The sequence below is a fragment of the Scyliorhinus torazame genome, chromosome 15 (genome assembly GCF_047496885.1).
Source record: "Scyliorhinus torazame isolate Kashiwa2021f chromosome 15, sScyTor2.1, whole genome shotgun sequence".
Lineage (NCBI taxonomy): Eukaryota > Metazoa > Chordata > Chondrichthyes > Carcharhiniformes > Scyliorhinidae > Scyliorhinus > Scyliorhinus torazame.
This window is the reverse complement of record NC_092721.1, coordinates 170,373,101-170,392,871: the sequence shown is the minus strand read 5'-3', so window position 1 is coordinate 170,392,871 and position 19,771 is coordinate 170,373,101. Positions and strand designations below refer to the sequence as shown.

The 19,771-nt window shown below is 47.6% G+C and overlaps 1 protein-coding gene across 1 annotated transcript in view; it reads right to left on the bottom strand.

Annotated features, from left to right (window-relative positions):
- LOC140391979 (copper-transporting ATPase 2-like) overlaps positions 1 to 19,771 on the bottom strand; it is a 193,685-nt gene that overhangs the window by 29,798 nt on the left and 144,116 nt on the right. Inside the window, exons 15-16 of the mRNA XM_072477093.1 lie at positions 5,238 to 5,445; positions 4,630 to 4,776 (exon numbers count right to left, since the gene is read on the bottom strand). Of these exons, the coding sequence (XP_072333194.1) occupies positions 4,630 to 4,776; positions 5,238 to 5,445 (355 nt within the window). The remainder of the gene's footprint in view (positions 1 to 4,629; positions 4,777 to 5,237; positions 5,446 to 19,771) is intronic.

Sequence of the window (19,771 nt, the reverse complement as noted above, 5' to 3'; positions counted from 1 at the left end):
GTTGATCCAAGACGCCACAAATTACACAAAAGCAATGGAACTCCTTAAGGAACACTACGCGCAGAAGGCGAACACGCTCTTCGCCAGGCATGTACTCGCCATCCGCTCGCAACTACCTGGTGAGTTCATCGACGACTTCAGGCGGGCCCTAATTCCACTCGTCCGGGACTGTGACTGTCAGGCCGTTACGACCGCCGAGCATGCGACCCTCCTCATGCGCGATGCCTTCGTGACGGGGATTGCGTCGGACCGCATCCGAGAACGATTACTGGAAGGGGCCACGCTCGAACTGGCGGAGACAAAAACCTTGGCGCTCTCCATGACGGTCGCATCCCGTAACGTACAATCGTACCCCTCCCGCCGCGCTGCCCACCCTTCTACTCCTTCCCACGCCTCCTGGACCCCGCCGACAACCTCCTCAGCCGGGGCCCTGCCTTCCCAATACGCCTGCACCGCACGCCGATTCACGCACCCCGGGGATCCCCGCTGCTACTTCTGCGGTCAGCAGAAGCACCCCCGCCAACACTGCCCGGCCCTCACTGCAGTTTGTAAAGCCTGCAGTAAAAAGGGCCACTTCACGGCTGTGTGCCAGGCCCGCGCAGTCGTGGCGATTGCGCCCATTATCGCCCCCTCCTCCATGCCAGACGCACAATGGGAGCCGCCATCTTCTCCTCCCTGGTCCATGTGCGACCAATGTGTGCCGCCATCTTGTCCCCCTTCGGCCACGTGCGCCCCAAGGGCGCCGCCATCTTGTCCCGACCCTGCAATGTGCGCAACATGGGCACCGCCATCTTGTCCCAACCCCGCAATGTGCGCACCATGGGTGCCGCCATCTTGTCCCCCACAGGGTATCCGGACATCCTGACATCGGAACCGCACTCGCTCGCTACCCGCAGCTCGCTTCGATGACACTGGACCAATCTCACCCGCACAACATGGCCACCGCGTCGACGACGGTGAAAATCAACGGCCACGCGACCTCATGCCTGCTGCACTCCGGGAGCACCGAAAGCTTCGTTCACCCAGATACGGTAAGGCGCTGCTCCCTCGTGGTCCACCCTGCCAGTCAAAGGATCTCCCTAGCATCTGGATCCCACTCCGTCCCGATCCGAGGTTTTTGTACAGTCACCCTCACGGTCCAGGGCGTAGAATTTAGTAACTTCCGCCTCTATGTCGTTCCTAATCTCTGCGCTGCACTCCTGTTGGGCCTGGACTTCCAGTGCAACCTCCAGGGCCTCACCCTCAAATTCGGCGGGGCCCTTGCCATCCCTTACCGTTTGCGGCCTTGCGACCCTCAAGGTCGATCCCCCCTCCCTTTTTGCCAATCTAACTTCAGATTGCAAGCACGTTGCCACTAGGAGCAGATGGTACAGCACCCAGGAAAAGACCTTCATCAGGTCCGAAGTCCAGCGGCTGCTTAAGGAGGGTATTATCGAGGCCAGCAACAGCCCCTGGAGAGCCCAAGTGGTCGTGGTTAAAACTGGGGAGAAACACAGGATGGTCATGGACTACAGCCAGACCATCAATTGGTACACACAGTTCGACGCGTACCCCCTCCCACGCATATCTGATATGGTCAATCAGATTGCGCAGTACCGGGTCTTCTCAACAATTGACCTGAAATCCGCTTATCACCAGCTCCCCATCCGGAAGTCGGACCGGCCATACACTGCCTTCAAGGCGGACGGTCGCCTCTACCACTTCCTTAGGGTCCCTTTCGGTGTCACAAATTGGGTCTCGGTCTTCCAAAGAGAGATGGACCGAATGGTCGACCAGTACGGTTTGCGGGCCACCATTCCGTACTTAGATAATGTCACCATCTGCGGCCATGACCAGCAGGACCACGATGCCAACCTTGATAAATTCCTCCGCACTGCCACTCTTCTCAACCTGACCTACAACAAAGAGAAGTGTGTGTTCAGCACAACCTGGTTAGTCAGTGTTCCAAGGACTTTATTTATATCCTTTCTTTCTTTTATTCAATCCTTTTAAAGTTTTCACCCAGAACACTCACCTGACTTTTCCGTTTACAGATGCTGTACATTTCTTTTAATAAAAAAAGAGCATCCAGGCATACCATTAATAGTTCAAAGCACTCATAAATCTTTCATCAAATAATTGAATGTGAAACATGGAAGGAAATATGGATCAATTCCAGACATGTATGGGTCATACAGGTTTACCAGTTTACGGTTAGGAAGTCAGACACAAAACATTGAAAGTCCTTTGGCGGGTGTCTGATTTATCTTTGTGCTCCTGAAAAGGAAATAATGCTCTACCTGCATTCAATCTTTAAAACTAAATCAGAGGATTACTCCCAAACTAATTATTATTTTGATGGGAAAATGTATTCTTTTGTCTTCAAAAATGTGTACTAAAGTGCTTGAGCCTTCCATTGCATAGCGGAACGAGGCAGGGATGACCCATGTTCCCCTTCTGTTTGTGCTGGCAATAGAGCTGAGCTGCTTGGGTAAATGGAGGGGGATAATGGGGGGGGGGGGGCAGTTTTGGATGGCAAAAACCCACTTTAGGTATCTGGGAGTGAAGGTGGCTTGGGACTGATTTTGGCTCTGTAAATTGAACTTCACGAGTCTGGCGGGCAGGATTAAGGCGGATTTGTTGAGGTAGGATATCGTTGGCAGGCTGGATGCAGGTGGGTAAGATACTGTGGTTTTTATTTTTGTTTCAGTGCCTACCAGTCTTTTGCCAAAATCGTTTTTTATGGAGGTTGGGAAGTTGTTTTCGTCATTTGTGTGGGTAGGGAAGCTGGTAAGGATTAGGAGAACGATGCTTCAGAGGGGGCATCAGTTGGGGGGGCTTAGCCCTTCTGAACCTGTTGTACATCATTGGCATCGAATGCTGAAAAGCTGGAGTAGGGAGATGGAGGCTTTGTGGGTGAGGATAGAGGCAGGCTCTTGTAAGGGGTCGGAGCTGTGGATGCTAACAATGGAGCCGCTCACGTTTGCACGGAGGTGAGGCTGCAGTGAGCTCATGAGGTTCCACCATCACCTGGGTGCTGCCAGTCCTGAAGGCCTGCCCTCGTTTGAACCAGAGTCTCGATGCTCTCAACCATGGAGCACTAATACTGGGCCATGTCCCTCAACAAGTGAGTCATGTCCTTCACTGTCTCGGTCATGTCGCTCTGTGACTGTCCCACGTCAATCAGTGCCTGGCCAATGCTCTTGATGCCTTCAGCCATGATCCTTTGTGTGGAGATGCAGCCTCACCTCCGTCACATGGATTAGTCTGTGGGCACACCAAGCGACCCGAGGGAGGAGGAAGTGATGGGGCCCATGCTGGTGCCTCCAGCAAGGGAGTTGCTGGAAACCTCAGTGCTTCTGCCTCCCCCACGTGACACTAGCGCATCTGATGGGCAGCGGCAGAACAGGCTGGCACCTCATCACCTGTGACACCCAAAGGTCGGACGGGCTCATCCAGGTCTAGGCCCTCCAGAGGATGGCCACCAAAGGCATCTCAGGTCAGAGGGCGAGAAATGCAGCAGGTCACCTCCACATCTGATGTGCTGTCTGGGGTAACATTTAGAAAGAGCGTTAAAGCAGGTAAGATAAGGAAGTTAGACACCAGTTAAGGTGGCACGGGTGCAGCATATAGGTTAGAGTTTGGGTAAAGGCACAATAATGTATATAGTCTCCATTAAACTCCGTTTCACTAACATTCCAACCTACCTCAATCCTCTGAAGATTGTGAGGGATGGGCTGGGTATGCCGGGTGGTGGGGCAGTGTGGGAAGTTGATGTTGTGGGGCGTTTGTGTTGAAAGATGGCACAGGGAAGGCCCCCCAGGACAATTGAAGATTCCACCTGGGGTCACCCTCAGAGGCAGCAAGGAACAGAGACAGAAGTGTGATGCCGACTTGTAGAACAGCTTACTCATTGAATGACCCATCACTGCTCATCATCTCCATACACCCCCCCCCCCCCCCCCACCCCACACCACCACCACCACTCCAAAGAATATATGGGCTTGTCAGATGGAATGGCCAGCACATGTGCAGGGATCACCCAGGCGGACAATGGAAAATGACCCTGAAGGCAGGAGTCAGACTTTGTCAAATGATGAGAAGCACCAGAGCTCATCTCACAGGAAGTCGTCATCTTTCTCCGCCCCATGGACAAGACCCATCATCGAGTTGTACCTGAGTTGTAACTTCACACAGAGCATGCTGCACCTGCTGTTTAGCATGCATGTAAATACTGTGTTATACCTTCTTCCTACTTTGCCACTGAAGAGTTGAGGTTGTTGCCATTTACTCTGGATTATGACTAGAATTTGTAATGGAGCACTGTTGTGGAGTAACGTGTAATTACATTATGATGTCCAAAGATGTTCAGGTTAGGTGGATTGGCCATGATAAATTGCCCTTAGTGTCCAAAATTGCCCTTAGTGTTGGGTGGAGGTGTTGACTTTGGGTAGGGTGCTCTTTCCAAGAGCCGGTGCAGACTCAATGGGCCGAATGGCCTCCTTCAGCATTGTAAATTCAATGATAATCTATGATTAATCTAGGACAAAAATTCGGCACAACATCGTGGGCCGAAGGGCCTGTTCTGTGCTGTATTTTTCTATGTTCTATGATAGTTCAGTGGAAGAACTTTAATTACATGAATCTTACCATCAATGGCCGCCAAGACAGCTGTTTGGCCTTTCATTTCATGATTGGTCATGGCTTCATCGACATCATGTCCAATATGTAAAGCATTGCGTGCCATCCACTCACGGTTTCCCATTAACACAGAGTAGGTCTGAGAAGTCACTGCATCTAGAAATGGTAAAATGTCTGTGAATAATTTATTGGTATTTAAATAATTTACTCAATTATTCAAAAGCTATCTACCTTAAAAATGTGTCAAGAAAGTCATAGCAACAGTACAAAGGCTAACAAAGTCATCATTACAGGGAATACTTGGGAAAATTACACTTTTATTTCTCATTGTACCTATTTCTGTCGACATTTTGAGAGAGATTTCAGTAAATTTGTGCATTATAGTACCAAACAGTGGGTCCTACTGCACTATTTGGTGGCTTTTGGCAGATGAACAGCGACAAGGATCGCTGTTATTTATCGAAGTGCTTTATAAATAAAATTAATTAAGGTTCAAAATATTTGGAATCAAATTCTCACCATAATCAAATAAATTTAAGTTGACATAGTATCAATTGTTTGCAAATCTAACTTTATTCAAATAGGCATCAACAGAAATTTAGATGCTATGTATTTACCTTTTGGTGCAGTAGACTTTGAAGGCAGTGCATTGACATCATGAGAGTCACTAATCTGGAACAAATGTGTGTTATGTTCGCTTTGTTTGTTCAGGATCTGTTCACTTTTCATCAAAATTGTTTCAACATTAGTAACTTTGCAGCTAATACCACAGCCTGGCACTGATTGAAAATCAGTGCAGTATCCAAGAACATCTGTGCTCAGCTCCTGGAACATACAGAAATTGCAATTATTATCGACATAATACAGAATACTTCATTTTTTCCTGAACTACTACATTACATAACACTTATCTTTACGTTTAAGGCATAAAAATCCCCAATTTGCATAAAAGAGGAACAGTTGTTAAAGGATAACATATGATTGAAGGAGGTAATTGAAAGATATGTGTTTGGAAGAGACAGGTTTTATAGCAGTAAATTCTTGAAATGAAGTGAAAATTTGCTCTGAATAGTAAGAACATAATGGAATGAAAGTACTGAGAGATACAGATGTGCAGGTCAATAAAGGTGAGTGCAGGTAGAATGAGCTATAAAAATAAATGGGATTCTGTGGTTAATCTATATTGACATTCAAGAACTAGAAGGAGGAGGCCATTCAGCCCCTCAAGCCTGCTCCATCATTCAATACGATCATAACTGATCTCATCTCGGCCTCAAGTCCACCTTCCTGCCTGCTCCCCACAACCCTTCATCCCTTAATTAAAAAACCCATCTATTTCCTCCATAAATTTGTTTAGTGTTCTGGCGCCCTCTGAACTCTGGGGTAGGTAATTCCACAAATTCCATTTGAGTGAAGTAATTCCTCCTCATTTCTGTTTTAAATTTATCAACTTAAAACTATGGCCTCTCATTTTAGAATGTCCAACAAGGGGAAACATCCACTCTACGTCTAGCCTCTCAATCCCCGTTAGCATTTTGTGTACTTCAATTAGATGTCCTCACATTCTTCTAAACTCCAGCGAGTAAGTTTGCAGACGACACAAAGGTTAGTGGAATTGCGGATAGCGATGAGGACTGTCAGAGGATACAGCAGGATTTAGATTTTTTTGGAGACTTGGGCGGAGAGATGGTAGATGGAGTTTAATCCAGACTAATGTGAGGTAATGCATTTTGGAAGGTCTAATGCAGGTAGGGAATATACAGTGAATGGTAGAACCCTCAAGAGTATTGAAAGTCAGAGAGATCTAGGTGTACAGGTCCACAAGTCACTGAAAGGGGCAACACAGGTGGAGAAGGTAGTCAAGAAGGCATACGGCATGCTTGCCTTCATTGGCTGGGGCATTGAGTATAAGAATTGGCAAGTCACGTTGCAGCTGTATAGAACCTTAGTTAGGCCACACTTGGAGTATAGTGTTCAATTCTGGTCGCCACACTACCAGAAGGATGTGGAGGCTTTAGAGAGGGTGCAGAAGAGATTTACCAGAATGTTGCCTGGTATGGAGGGCATTAGCTATGAGGAGCGGTTGAATAAACTCAGTTTGTTCTCACTGGGACGACGGAGGTTGAGGGGCGACCTGATAGAGGTCTACAAAATTATGAGGGGCATAGACAGAGTGGATAGTCAGAGGCTTTTCCCCAGGGTAGAGGGGTCAATTACTAGGGGGCATAGGTTTAAGGTGAGAGGGGCAAGGTTTAGAGTAGATGTACGAGGCAAGTTTTTTTTACAGAGGGTAGTGGGTGCCTGGAACTCGTTATCGGAGGAGGTGGTGGAAGCAGGGACGATAGTGACATTTAAGGGGCATCTTGACAAATACATGAATAGGATGGGAATAGAGGGATACGGACCCAGGAAGTGTAGAAGATTTTAGTTTAGTCGGGCAGCATGTTCGGCACGGGCCGAAGGGCCTGTTCCTGTGCTGTACATTTCTTTGTTCTTTGAGTATTTTAAACTCTCTTAAGAACATAAGAACTAGGAACAGGAGTAGGCCATCTGGCCCCTTGAGCCTGCTCCGCCATTCAATGAGATCATGGCTGATCTTTGTGGACTCAGCTCCACTCTCCGGCCCGTACACCATATCCCCGAATCCCTTTATTCTTTAGAAAGGTATCTATCTTTTTCTTCAAAACGTTTAAAGAAGGAGCCTCAACTGCTTCACTGGGCAAGGAATTCCAGAGATTCACAACCCTTTGGGTGAAGAAGTTCCTCCTAAACTCGGTCCTAAATCTACTTCCCCTTATTTTGAGGCTATGCCCCCCTAGTTCTGCTTTCCCCGACCAGTGGAAACAACCTGCCCGCATCTATCCTATCTATTCCCTTCATAATTTTATATGTTTCAATAAGATCCCCCCGCATCCTTCTAAACTCCAATGAGTACAGTCCCAGTCTACTCAACCTCTCGTCATAATCTAATCCCCTCAACTCTGGGATCAACCTAGTGAATCTCCTCTGCACTCCCTCCAGTGCCAATATGTCCTTTCTCAGGTAAGGAGACCAAAATTGAACACAATACTCCAGATGTGGCCTCACCAACACCTTATACAATTGCAGAATAACCTCCCTAGTCTTGAACTCCACCCCTCTAGCAATGAAAGACAAAACTCGATTAGCCTTCTTAATTACCTGTTGCACCTACACACCAACTTTTTGCGACTCGTGCACCAGCACACCCAGGTCCCTCTGCACAGCAGCATGTTTTAACATCTTACCATTTAAATAATAATCCATTCTGCTGTTATTCCTCCCAAAATGGATAGCCTCACATTTGGCAACATTAAATTCCATCTGCCAGACCCTAGCCCATTCACCTAACCTATCCAAATCCTTCTGCAGACTTACTCTGCACTTTTTGCTTTACCACTCATCTTACTGTCATCTGCAAACTTTGCCACATTGCACTTGGTCCCCAACTCCAAATCATCTATGTAAATTGTGAACAACTGTGGGCCCAACACTGATCCTTGAAGGACCCCACTAATTACAGGTTGCCAACCAGAGAAACACCCATTTATCCCCACTCTCTGCTTTCTGTTAGTTAACCAATCCTCTACCCATGCTACCACTTTATCCTCAATGCCATGCATCTTTAGTTTATGCAGCAACCCTTTGTGTGGCACCTTGTCAAAAGCTTTCTGGAAATCCAGATATACCACATCCATTGGCTCTTAATAAGTCAAGTCCTTCTCCTTGGAATCAATCTAGTGAACCTTCTCTGATCTGCCTCTAATGCACTGACCTCCTTCATCAAGGAAGGGGGGCAAACTGCACAATACTTCAGATGTAGCCTCACTAATACCCTATATATACAGTTGCAACAGCATTTCCCTACTTTTATACTCTATTCATTGCAATGTTAATGTAAGCCTATTTGTGACAATAAAGATTGTTAATATTATTATTCCATTAGCAATGAATGCCAAACTCTATTTGCCTTCCTTATTGCCTACTGTACCTGCATACTATCCTTCTGCGATTCATGCACGAGATCGCCCAGATCCCTCTGCACCAAAGCATTTTGAAGTTTCTCTCCACTTAGTTAATAAGTTGCCTTTTTATTCTTCTAACCAAAATGGATAACCTTAGACTTATCCATATTAAATTCCATCTGCCAAATTTTGGCCCAATCACCTAACCTGTCTATAACTATTTGTAAATTTCTTGGGCTGGATTCTCTGGTCATGTGTTTCTTGGCAACGTGCCGTTTGCTGATGGTGGAATTCTACACTCCCGTTATATGTCAATGGGATTTCCCATTGAAGCCACCCTGCGCTGTCGAGAAACCCACGGGCAGGGATGCACTATTGGCGGGAAGAGTGAATCCCAACGGTAGGAGAATTCTAGCCCTTATTTCCTCATTGCAACTTTCCCACCTATTTTTGTTTCATCTGAAAATTTGGCTATCGTACATTCTATCCCGGCATCCAAATCATTAATATAGATTGTAAGTAGTTGGGACCTAAGGACTGAACCCTGTGGCATACCACTAGTGACAGCTTACCAAACAGGAAAAAAAACGTTTATCCCCTTATTTACTTTGCTTCTTACATCTTCGAAGAACTCTAGCAAATTAGTCAAACACAATTTAACTTTCATTTAAAAAAAATATATATATTTTATTCAAATTTTCCGGTCAAACAAAAACAGTACAAAATTTTCCCCTTTTGCAACTTTAAAACAATATAAGAATAAATAATATATTAACTAGACGGCAACTGCCAGCAACAAAAATAAAAACTAGCCAATATCCAAAATAATAAAGTCACAAAAACCAATATAAATAACTCATATACAAACACTTGTACAAAACCCCTGAGGGCCCGGATGGGCCCTTCCCCACCCCCCCTCCCCCCTGGGTTGCTGCCGCTACCTTTCCCATTTCCCTTATCGTTCTGCGAGATAGTCGAGGAACGGTTGCCACCGCCTGGTGAACCCTTGAGCCGAACCTCTTAGTGCGTATTTTATCCGCTCCAATTTTATAAACCCCGCCATGTCGTTTATCCAGGCCTCCACGCCTGGGGGTTTAGCTTCTTTCCACATAAGTAATATCCTTCGCCGGGCTACTAGGGACGCAAAGGCTAAAACATCAGCCTCTCTCGCCTCCTGCACTCCCGGCTTGTCCGCTACCCCAAATAACGCCAACCCCCAGCCTGGCTCGGCCCGGACCCCCACCACCCTTGAAAGCACATTCGCCACCCCCACCCAGAACCCATGCAGTACCGGGCATGACCAAAACATGTGGGTGTGGTTCGCTGGGCTCCCCGCGCATCTCCCGCACCTATCCTCCACTCCAAAAAATCTACTTAACCTTGCTCCAGTCATGTGCGCCCTATGTAGAACCTTGAATTGTATCAGGCTGAGCCTGGCACACGAGGACGAAGAGTTTACCCTACTTAAGGCCTCGCCCACAGCCCATCCTCAATCTCTTCTCCTAACTCCTCTTCCCAATTTTCCTTAGGCTCCTCCACCATCGTCTCCCCCTCGTCTCTCATTTCTCTATATATATCTGACACCCTACCATCCCCCAACCATGCCCCCAAAATCACTCTGTCCTGAATCTCTTCCATCGGGAGCCGCGGAAATTCCCTCACCTGTTGCCTCGCAAAAGCCCTCAGTTGCATATATCGAAATGCATTCCCCGGTGGCAACCCATATTTTTCTGTCAGTGCTCCCAGACTCGCAAACGTCCCGCCTAGGAACAAATCCTTCAATTTCACAATCCCTGCTCTCTGCCAAGCTTTAAATCCCCCATCTATCTTTCCCCGGGACAAACCTGTAGTTGTTCCTTATCGGGCACCTCACCAAGGCACCCGTCACTCCCTTATGCCGTCTCCACTGCCCCCAAATTTTCAGCGTTGCCACCACCACTGGACTTGTGGTGTATTTCTTCGGGGAGAACGGTAAAGGCGCCGTCGCTAATGCTTTTAGGCTGGTTCCCCTACAGGACGCCATCTCTAGTCTTTTCCACGCCGCTCCCTCCCCTTCCCCCATCCACTTGCATACCATTGATATGTTGGCGGCCCAATAATAGTCACTTAAACTCGGCAGTGCCAGTCCCCCCCTAGCCCTACTACGCTGCAGGAACCCCCTCTTCACTCTTGGGGTCTTCCCAGCCCACACAAAACTCATAATGCTCTTACCCACTTTCTTGAAAAAGGCCTTTGTAATCATCACAGGGAGGCACTGGAACACAAAAAGAAACCGTGGAAGGACCACCATTTTAACCGCCTGCACCCTACCCGCCAGTGACAGGGGCGCCATGTCCCATCTCCTAAAGTCCTCTTCCATCTGCTCCACCAATCTTACTAAATTTAGCTTATGCAAGGTTCCCCAGTTCCTGGCCATCTGGATCCCTAGGTACCGAAAATCCCTTGTTACTCTCCTCAACGGCAAATCATCTATTCCCCTGCCCTGTTCCCCAGGGTGCATCACAAACAGCTCACTCTTCCCCATATTCAATTTATATCCTGAAAATTCCCCAAACTCCCCGAGTGTCTGCATTATCTCGGGCATCCCCTCCACTGGGTCCGCGACATACAACAACAAATCATCCGCGTATAGTGATACCCGGTGCTCTTCTCCTCCCCTAAGTACTCCCCTCCACTTCCTAGAGCCCCTCAGCGCTATGGCCAGTGGCTCAATTGCCAACGCAAACAGTAACGGGGACAGAGGACATCCCTGTCTTGTCCCTCTGTATAGACAGAAGTGGTCAGATCTCTGCCTATTTGTAGTCACACTTGCCACCGGGGCCCTGTATAGAAGCTGAACCCATCCAATAAACCCCTCTCCAAATCCAAATCTCCTCAACACTTCCCACAGGTAATCCCACTCCATTCTATCAAATGCTTTCTCTGCATCCATCGCCACCACTATCTCCGCCTCCCCCTCCGGCGGGGGCATCATCATTACACCCAGCAGCCTCCGTATGTTAGTGTTCAATTGTCTCCCCTTAACAAACCCCGTTTCATCCTCGTGAACCACCCCCGGGACACAATCCTCCATCCTCGTCGCCATCACCTTGGCCAAAAGCTTGGCATCTACATTCAGGAGGGAAATAGGCCTGTAAGACCCGCACTGCAGCGGGTCTTTGTCCCTTTTCAAGAGCAGCGATATCGTCGCCTCCGACATCGTCGGGGGTAGTGACCCCCTTTCCCTAGCCTCATTAAAGGTTCTCGTCAGAAGTGGGGCCAGCAGGTCCACGTATTTCCTATAAAATTCCACCGGGAACCCATCCGGTCCCGGGGCCTTCCCTGCCTGCATATTCCCAATCCCTTTTACCACCTCCTCCACCTTAATCTGTGCTCCCAGTCCTGTCCTCTCCTGCTCCTCGACCTTCGGAAATTCCAACTGGTCTAGGAAGTGCATCATTCCCTCCTTCCCTTCCGGGCTGAGCCTTATACAGCCTCTCGTAAAATGCCTTAAACACCCCGTTCACCCTCTCTGCTCCCCGTTCCATCTCACCCTCCTCGTCCCTAACCCCTCCAATCTCCCTCGCCGCCCCCCTCTTCCTCAGTTGTTGGGCCAGTAACCAGCTCGCCTTCTCTCCGTACTCATACTGCACTCCCTGTGCCTTCCTCCATTGTGCCTCCGCCTTGCCCGTGGTCAACAAATCAAATTCCGTGTGCAACCTTCGTCTTTCCCTGTATAGTCCTTCATCCGGAGCCACCGCATACTGCCTATCCACCCTCAAAATTTCTCTCAACAATCTCTCCCTCTCTTTGCTCTCTTGTTTCCCCTTATGGGCCCTTATGGAAATCAGTTCCCCTCTGACCACCGCCTTCAGTGCTTCCCAGACCACTCCCACCTGAACCTCTCCGCCGTCATTAATCTCCAGATACGTTTCGATACATCTCCTTACCCTTACACATACCCCCTCGTCCGCCAACAATCCCATATCTAATCTCCACAGTGGGTGCTGTTCCTTTTCCTCTCCTACTTCCAGATCTACCCAATGTGGGGCATGGTCCGAAATGGCTATAGCCGAGTACTCCGTCCCAGCCACCTTCGGGATCAGCGCCCTTCCCAGGACAAAGAAGTCTATCCGAGAATACACCTTGTGGACATGGGGGAAGAAGGAGAACTCTTTACTCCTAGGCCTAGTAAATCTTCAGGGATCTACTCCTCCCATCTGCTCCATGAAGTCCTTAAGCACCTTGGCCGCTGCCGGCCTCCTCCCGGTCCTAGACCTGGACCGGTCCAGCCCTGGATCCAGCACCGTGTTGAAGTCTCCCCCATTACCAACTTTCCCACCTCCAGGTCCGGGATACGCCCCAGCATATGCTTCATGAAGTTGGCATCATCCCAGTTCGGGGCTTTACGTTCACCAGAACCACCGCCTCACCTTGTATCTGCCACTCACCATCACGTATCTACCCCCACTGTCCGCCACTATGGTCCACGCCTCAAACAATACCCGTTTCCCCACTAATATTGCCACCCCTCTATTTTTCGCATCCAAGCCCGAGTGACATACCTGTCCCACCCATCCTTTTCGTAATCTGACCTGATCCGCCAGTTTCAGATGCGTCTCCTGCAGCATGACAACATCTGCCTTTAATTTCTTTAGGTGCGCAAGTACCCTTGCCCTCTTAATCGGCCCATTCAGCCCTCTAACGTTCCACGTGATCAACCGGGTTGGGGGGCTCTTTAAACCCCCCCCTCGTCGACTAGCCATCCCCTTTTTTAGACCAGCTCCTCACCCGGTTCCCACGCACCCACTTGTCCCCCCAACTGTGTCCTCCCGTCCCGACCATCCCATCCCGTAGCAGCTCCCCCTTCCCCTTAACAGCAGCAACCCAGTTACCCACCCCCCCCCGCTAGATCCCCCTCTAGCATGATTGCTCCCCCATGTTGCTTCCATAAGTCAGCAAAATCTGGCTGACCTCAGCTTCCCCCGTTTATCCTCAGCCTCCCATTGTGTAAGGCGCCCTCCTTCCTGCGCCCCCTTTTCCCGCCACAATTACCATAGCGCGGGAGCAAAGCCTGCGCTTCCCACTCGGCCCCGCCCCTAATGGCGCAGCTCCCTCTCTCCTTCCCCCTCTCCTTCCCCCCCGGCGCCCACAGTTCACCATACCCCCCCCCCCCCCCCCCATCGAGGGGAAAGAGAAAATTTCCCCCCCCCTTCCGATTCCCAGTCCCATGCAATCACACCACTGCTTTATTACAAACGTTCTTTCTCTCTCCAGTCTAGTCCAGCTTCTCCTCTTCAATGAATGTCAACGCCTCTTCTGCCGTCTCGAAGTAGTGGTGTTTCCCTTGAAGTGTAACCCACAGTCTCGCCGGCTGCAGCATACCAAATTGAACTTTCTTTCTATGGAGCACCGCCTTGGCCCGATTGAAACTCGCCCTCCTTCTCGCCACCTCCGCACTCCAATCCTGGTACACGCGGATCACCGCGTTCTCCCACCTGCAGCTCCGTGTCTTTTTCGCCCATCTCAGGACCATCTCCCTGTCTTTATAGCGGTGAAACCTCACCACTATAGCTCGAGGTATTTCTCCCGCCTTCGGTCTTCTTGCAAGGACTCGAAATGCTCCCTCCACTTCCAAGGGGCCCGTCGGGGCCTCCGGTCCCATTAAGGAATGAAGCATCGTGCTCACATATGCCCCGACGTCCGCTCCCTCTGCACCTTCGGGAAGACCCAAAACTCTTAGGTTCTTCCTCCTCGAGCTATTTTCCAGGGCTTCCAGTCTCTCCATAGACCTCTTATGCAGTGCCTCGTGTGTCTCTGTCTTCACCACCAGGCCCTGTATTTCGTCCTCATTTTCGGCAGCCTTTGCCTTCACGCCACGAAGCTCCAATTCTTGGGTCTTCTGCACCTCCTTTAGCCCCTCAATCGCCTGCAGCATCGGGGCGAGCACCTCCTTCTTTAGCTCCTCAACACATCTCCGAAGGAACTCTTGCTGTTCCGGGCCCCATACCAAACGGCCTCCCACCGCCGCCATCTTGCTTCATGCTTCCCTTCCTTGCCGCTGCTCCAGAAGATCCTCTGCTAATCCGGCCACTATTATCTCCTTTCTCCATGTACATCCGGGGGGATTCCCTTCTGTTTCACCGCACAATGGGTTTAGCCGTCAAAAATTTCCGTTGGGGCTCCCAATAAGAGCCCAAAAGTCCGTTCAAACGGGAGGTGCCGGAACGTGCGACCTAGCTGGTCATCACCGCACCCGGAAGCCCACAATTTAACTTTCATAAAACCTTGCTGACTGATGGATTGCATTGACTTTCCAAATATCTTGTTACTCCTTCCTTAATAATGGATTCCAACAATTTCCTGTTACTCTTGGGAAGGTTCTAGTGTCCTCCACTGTGAAAATCGTGGCAAAATATTGATTTAGTGTCACTGCTATTTCTGTGTTCCCCATTATTAACTCCCTAGTCTCATCCTCAACGTTGACTTTAGCTACTCTCTTCCTTTTTGTATAATTTGCTCTTTTTATTACTTTTTTTGGTAACCCTTTGTTGGTCTTTAAAGGTTTCCTAATCCTCCCGCCTGCCACTGATCCTTGCAATATGGTATTCCTTTGTTTTTGCCTTTATGTTATCTTTAACCTCCTTGCATAGCCACTGATGCATTTTCCTCCTCTTACAATCATTCTTCCTCTCCAAAATATATTTTAGTTGGGAGAAATTGACTACCTCCTTAAATGTCTGCCACTGTTCATCAACTGTCCTACCTCTTAGTCTTTCTCCCAAGTCCACTCTGGCCAAATCTGTCCTGATACCTATGTAATTACCTTGGTTTAACACCCAAACACTCGTGTGGGACTCAGGCTTATTGCCCTCAAACTGAATTTGAAATTCAAGCATCCAACGATCACTCTTCCCGAGAGGATCCTTTACTACAAGATCATTCATTAATCCCATCTCATTACACAATCCAAAATAGCCTGCTCCCTGGTTGGTTTGACAACATATTGTTCCAAGAAATAATCTCTAATACACTCTATGAACTCTCCCTCGAGGCTACCCTTGCGAATTTGGTTAATCTAGTCTATATGCATAATAAAATCACCCATAATTATTATCATACCTTTCTTACAAACATCCAGTATTTCCACGTATATACTGCGTCCTACTGTGGAGCTACTATGAAATGAAATGAAAAATTAAAATTGCTTATTGTCACAAGTAGCCTTCAAATGAAGTTACTGTGAAAAGCCCCGAGTCGCCACATTCCGGCGCCTGTTCGGGGAGGCTGGTACTATTAGGGAACCTTTAGATTACTCACACCAGGGACTTCTTTCCCTTGCTATCTCTTATTTCTATCCAGACTGATTCCACATCTTGATCCCAGTGCCAATATAATTTCTCAGCGCTGCACTAATCCCTTCCTTTATGAACAAAGCTGCACACCTTATTTTCCTTTTTGTCTATCCTTCTGAAACACTGAGTACCCTTGGATATTCAACTCCCAGACCTGGTCTCCTTGTAACCATGTCTCAGTAATCACCACCAAATCATGCCCCTTTGTCTCTATTTGCACTGTTAACTCACTAATTGTATTCTGAATGCTCCATGCATTCAAATACTAAGCTTTTAAGTTTATCCTATTATAAATTTTCCCTACTCTTGTACGATTCCCTGGTGTAATATGACATTCACATACTCTGTCACATAATTGTTAATGTTAACAATTAACATTAACATTAACCTGTATTCCTACTTTCTCTCTACAGTTTAAATTTTTTTTCCATGCAATTGAACACCCGCTATTTAGTTTAAAGCCCTTCCTACAGCCCTAGTGATTCGATTTGCCAGGACACGATAAGAGCAAAGAAATTATGCTGCTGTTCTACAAGATATTCAGTCACAGCTGAATTATTCACCACAACTGAGTTATTTATGAAGATCCCGCTTTCATAACTTTGCCGTTTGCCTGAGGTGTGGCGAGATCTTCAGGTTAAATCACCACCAGCCAGCTCCCCCCCTCAGAGGAGGGGAGCAGCCTATGGTCATCTGGGTCTATGGCGACTTTACCTTACCTTAGTCCATGCAACTCACTAGAGGAAAATATGAGCACCATTCAAAGGGTATAGCAGAAATTCATTAGAATTACATCAGGAATGAGCGATTAAAGTTATGAAAAAAGCATGAAAAATTGAAGTTCCTCACATTTCACATTGCAAATAAGTTGTAGAGTACAGGGAAGAGAAATCAAAGAAGGTCATCTTTCGTTGAAAGGAAAGCCTGAAATTACCAGTCAGTTTACTTTGAAGGAAATAGTTCAAAACGTATAGATATCTGCTCTGGAACATAAATTCAAATACTCAAAATAGTTAAATTCATCTCACAACATAGTTCTTACAAAAGCATAAAAATCATTTTTTGAATGAGTCAATTATAGATTCAATACAAAATATTATTCAGTAGTAAACTTATTATAATGTAATAGTCGATAACTTTAGTGTAAGCGGTAAGAACGTTTTATTGCCAAGATAAAAATGTTCAATATATGAACATATATTTTGGCCCAGACCTTCCGGTGAACAGTGAATAAACAGTGTTGCCATTCACGCCCCATGAACGCAGGCTTTTGAGTGGAGCTTTGCTCTAATCTGCCGTTTGAATAAACATGGTGCCGTGGTCAGGACATCTGCGGCCCGTGATAGCAAGGCAAAAAATAAAATGACTCTTCGACCAGTTAGATTGAAGGATCCTCTTTGAGACATGCAGACTCTAAACTGTGAAGTATAAATTAGATTTAAATCATGCATAGAAAGTGAACCAAAGATTGCAAAACACAAGGTGAAGCTGAGAGGGAGAGAGAACTAAAACTGACAGACAGAAATTGTACAAAAGGATATATTTTAAATTCCTGGTACTAATTGACCTCTTAAACAATGAGGCTCAATGCTTGCAAATTTTTCAGGGCCAGAGAAGTTGTTTGACAGTGAATTATACTTATCACACCCTTAATAACTCACTTACCCGTGTCATGCTCCTCTTGCTCAATCTGGGAGCTCAGGGACGTGGCTGATGTCCCTGGCTCCTTCACGTGCAGGAAGTGTGTCCAGCTGCAGCTCTTGTTAGACCGCATGATGGCTCTGGAGCTGCGGACAGACTCACTTTGGAGCATCCGCGATGCTGAGGAGGTCGTGGTTAGCACGTTTAGCGAATTGGTCACACCACAGATTAGGATTGCTGAGGGAGAAAGGGAATGGGTGACCAAAAGGCAGAGGAAAAGCAGGAAGGCAGTGCAGGTGTCCCCTGCGTCATCTCCCTCCAAAACAGGTATACTGTTTTGGATACTGTTGGGGGAGATGGCTCACCAGGGGAAGGCAAAAGTAGCCAGGTTCATGGCACCGTGGCTGGCTCTGCTGCACAGAAGGGCGGGAAAAAGAGTGGAAGGGCTATAGTCATAGGGGATTCAATTGTAAAGGGGAGTAGATTGGCGGTTCTGTGGTCGAAAACGAGACTCCCGAATGGTATGTTGCCTCCCGGGTGCACGGGTCAGGGATGTCTCAGATCGGCTGCAGAACATTCTGAAGGGGGAGGGTGAACAGCCAGTTGTCGTGGTGCATATAGGCACCAATGATATAGGTAAAAAACGGGATGAGGTCCTACAAGCAGAATTTAGCGAGTTAGGAGCCGAGTTAAAAAGTCGGACCTCAGAGGTAGTAAACTCAGAATTGCTACCAGTGCCATGTGGTAGTCAGAGTAGAAATGAAAGAATAGGCAGGATGAATGCGTGGCTTGAGAGATGGTGCAGGAGGGAGGGGTTCAGATGTTTGGGACATTGGGACCGGTTCTGGGAGAGATGGGACTACTACAAATTGGACGGTCTACACATGGGCCGGACTGGAACCAATGTCCTTGGGGGTGCTTTTGCTAACGCTGTTGGGGAGTGTTTAAACTAATGTGGCAGGGGGATGGGAACCAAATGAGGAGGTTAGTGGACAGTAGGGAGGTAGTAACTAAAGCCTGTAAGGAACTAGATCATGAAGTCAGCGTGACTAAGGGGAAGAGTAGGCAGGGAGCAGATGATGAACGCAAAGGGGCTGGTGGTCTGAGGTGCATTTGTTTTAATGCAAGAAGTGTAGTAGGTAAGGCAGATGAACTTAGGGCTTGGATTAGTACCTGGGAGTATGATGTTATTGCTATTACTGAGACTTGGTTGAGGGAAGGGCATGATTGGCAACTAAATATTCCAGGATATCTATGCTTCAGGCAGAATAGAGAGGGAGGTAAAAGGGGTGGAGGTGTTGCATTACTGGTCAGAGAGGATATCACAGCTGTGTTGAAGGAGGGCACCAAGGAGGACTCGAGCAGTGAGGCGATATGGGCAGAGCTCAGAAATAGGAAGGGTGCGGTAACACTGTTGGGGCTGTACTACAGACTTCCCAACAGCGAGCGTGAGATAGAGGTACAAATATGTCAACAGATTATGGAAAGATGTAGGAGCAACAGGGTGGTGGTGATAGGAGATTTAAATTTTCCCAACATTGACTGGGATACACTTAGTGTTAGAGGTCGAGATGGAGCAGAATTTGTAAGGAGCATCCAGGAGGGTTTTCTAGAGCAGTATGTAAATAGTCCAACTCGGGAAGGGGCCATACTGGACCTGGTGTTGGGGAATGAGCCCGGCCAGGTGGTTGAAGTTTCAGTCGGGGATTACTTTGGGAATAGTGATCACAATTCCGTAAGTTTTAGAGTACTCAGGGACAAAGACGAGAGTGGTCCTAAAGGAAGAGTACTAAATTGGGGGAAGGCCAACTATACCAAAATTCGGCAGGAGCTGGTGAATGTGGATTGGGAGCAGCTGTTTGAAGGTAAATCCACATTTGATATGTGTGAGGCTTTTAAAGAGAGGTTGATTAGAGTGCAGGACAGACATGTCCCTGTAAAAATTAGGGCTAGAAATGGCAAGATTAGGGAACCATGGATGACAGGTAAAATTGTGAGACTAGCTAAGAGGAAAAAGGAAGCACACATAAGGTCTAGGCGACTGAAGACAGACAAAGCTTTGGAAGAATATCAGGAATGTAGGACCAATCTGAAACGAGGAATCAAGAGGGCTAAAAGGGGTCATGAAATATCTTTAGCAAACAGGGTTAAGGAAAATCCCAAAGCCTTTTATTCAAATATAAGGAGCAAGAG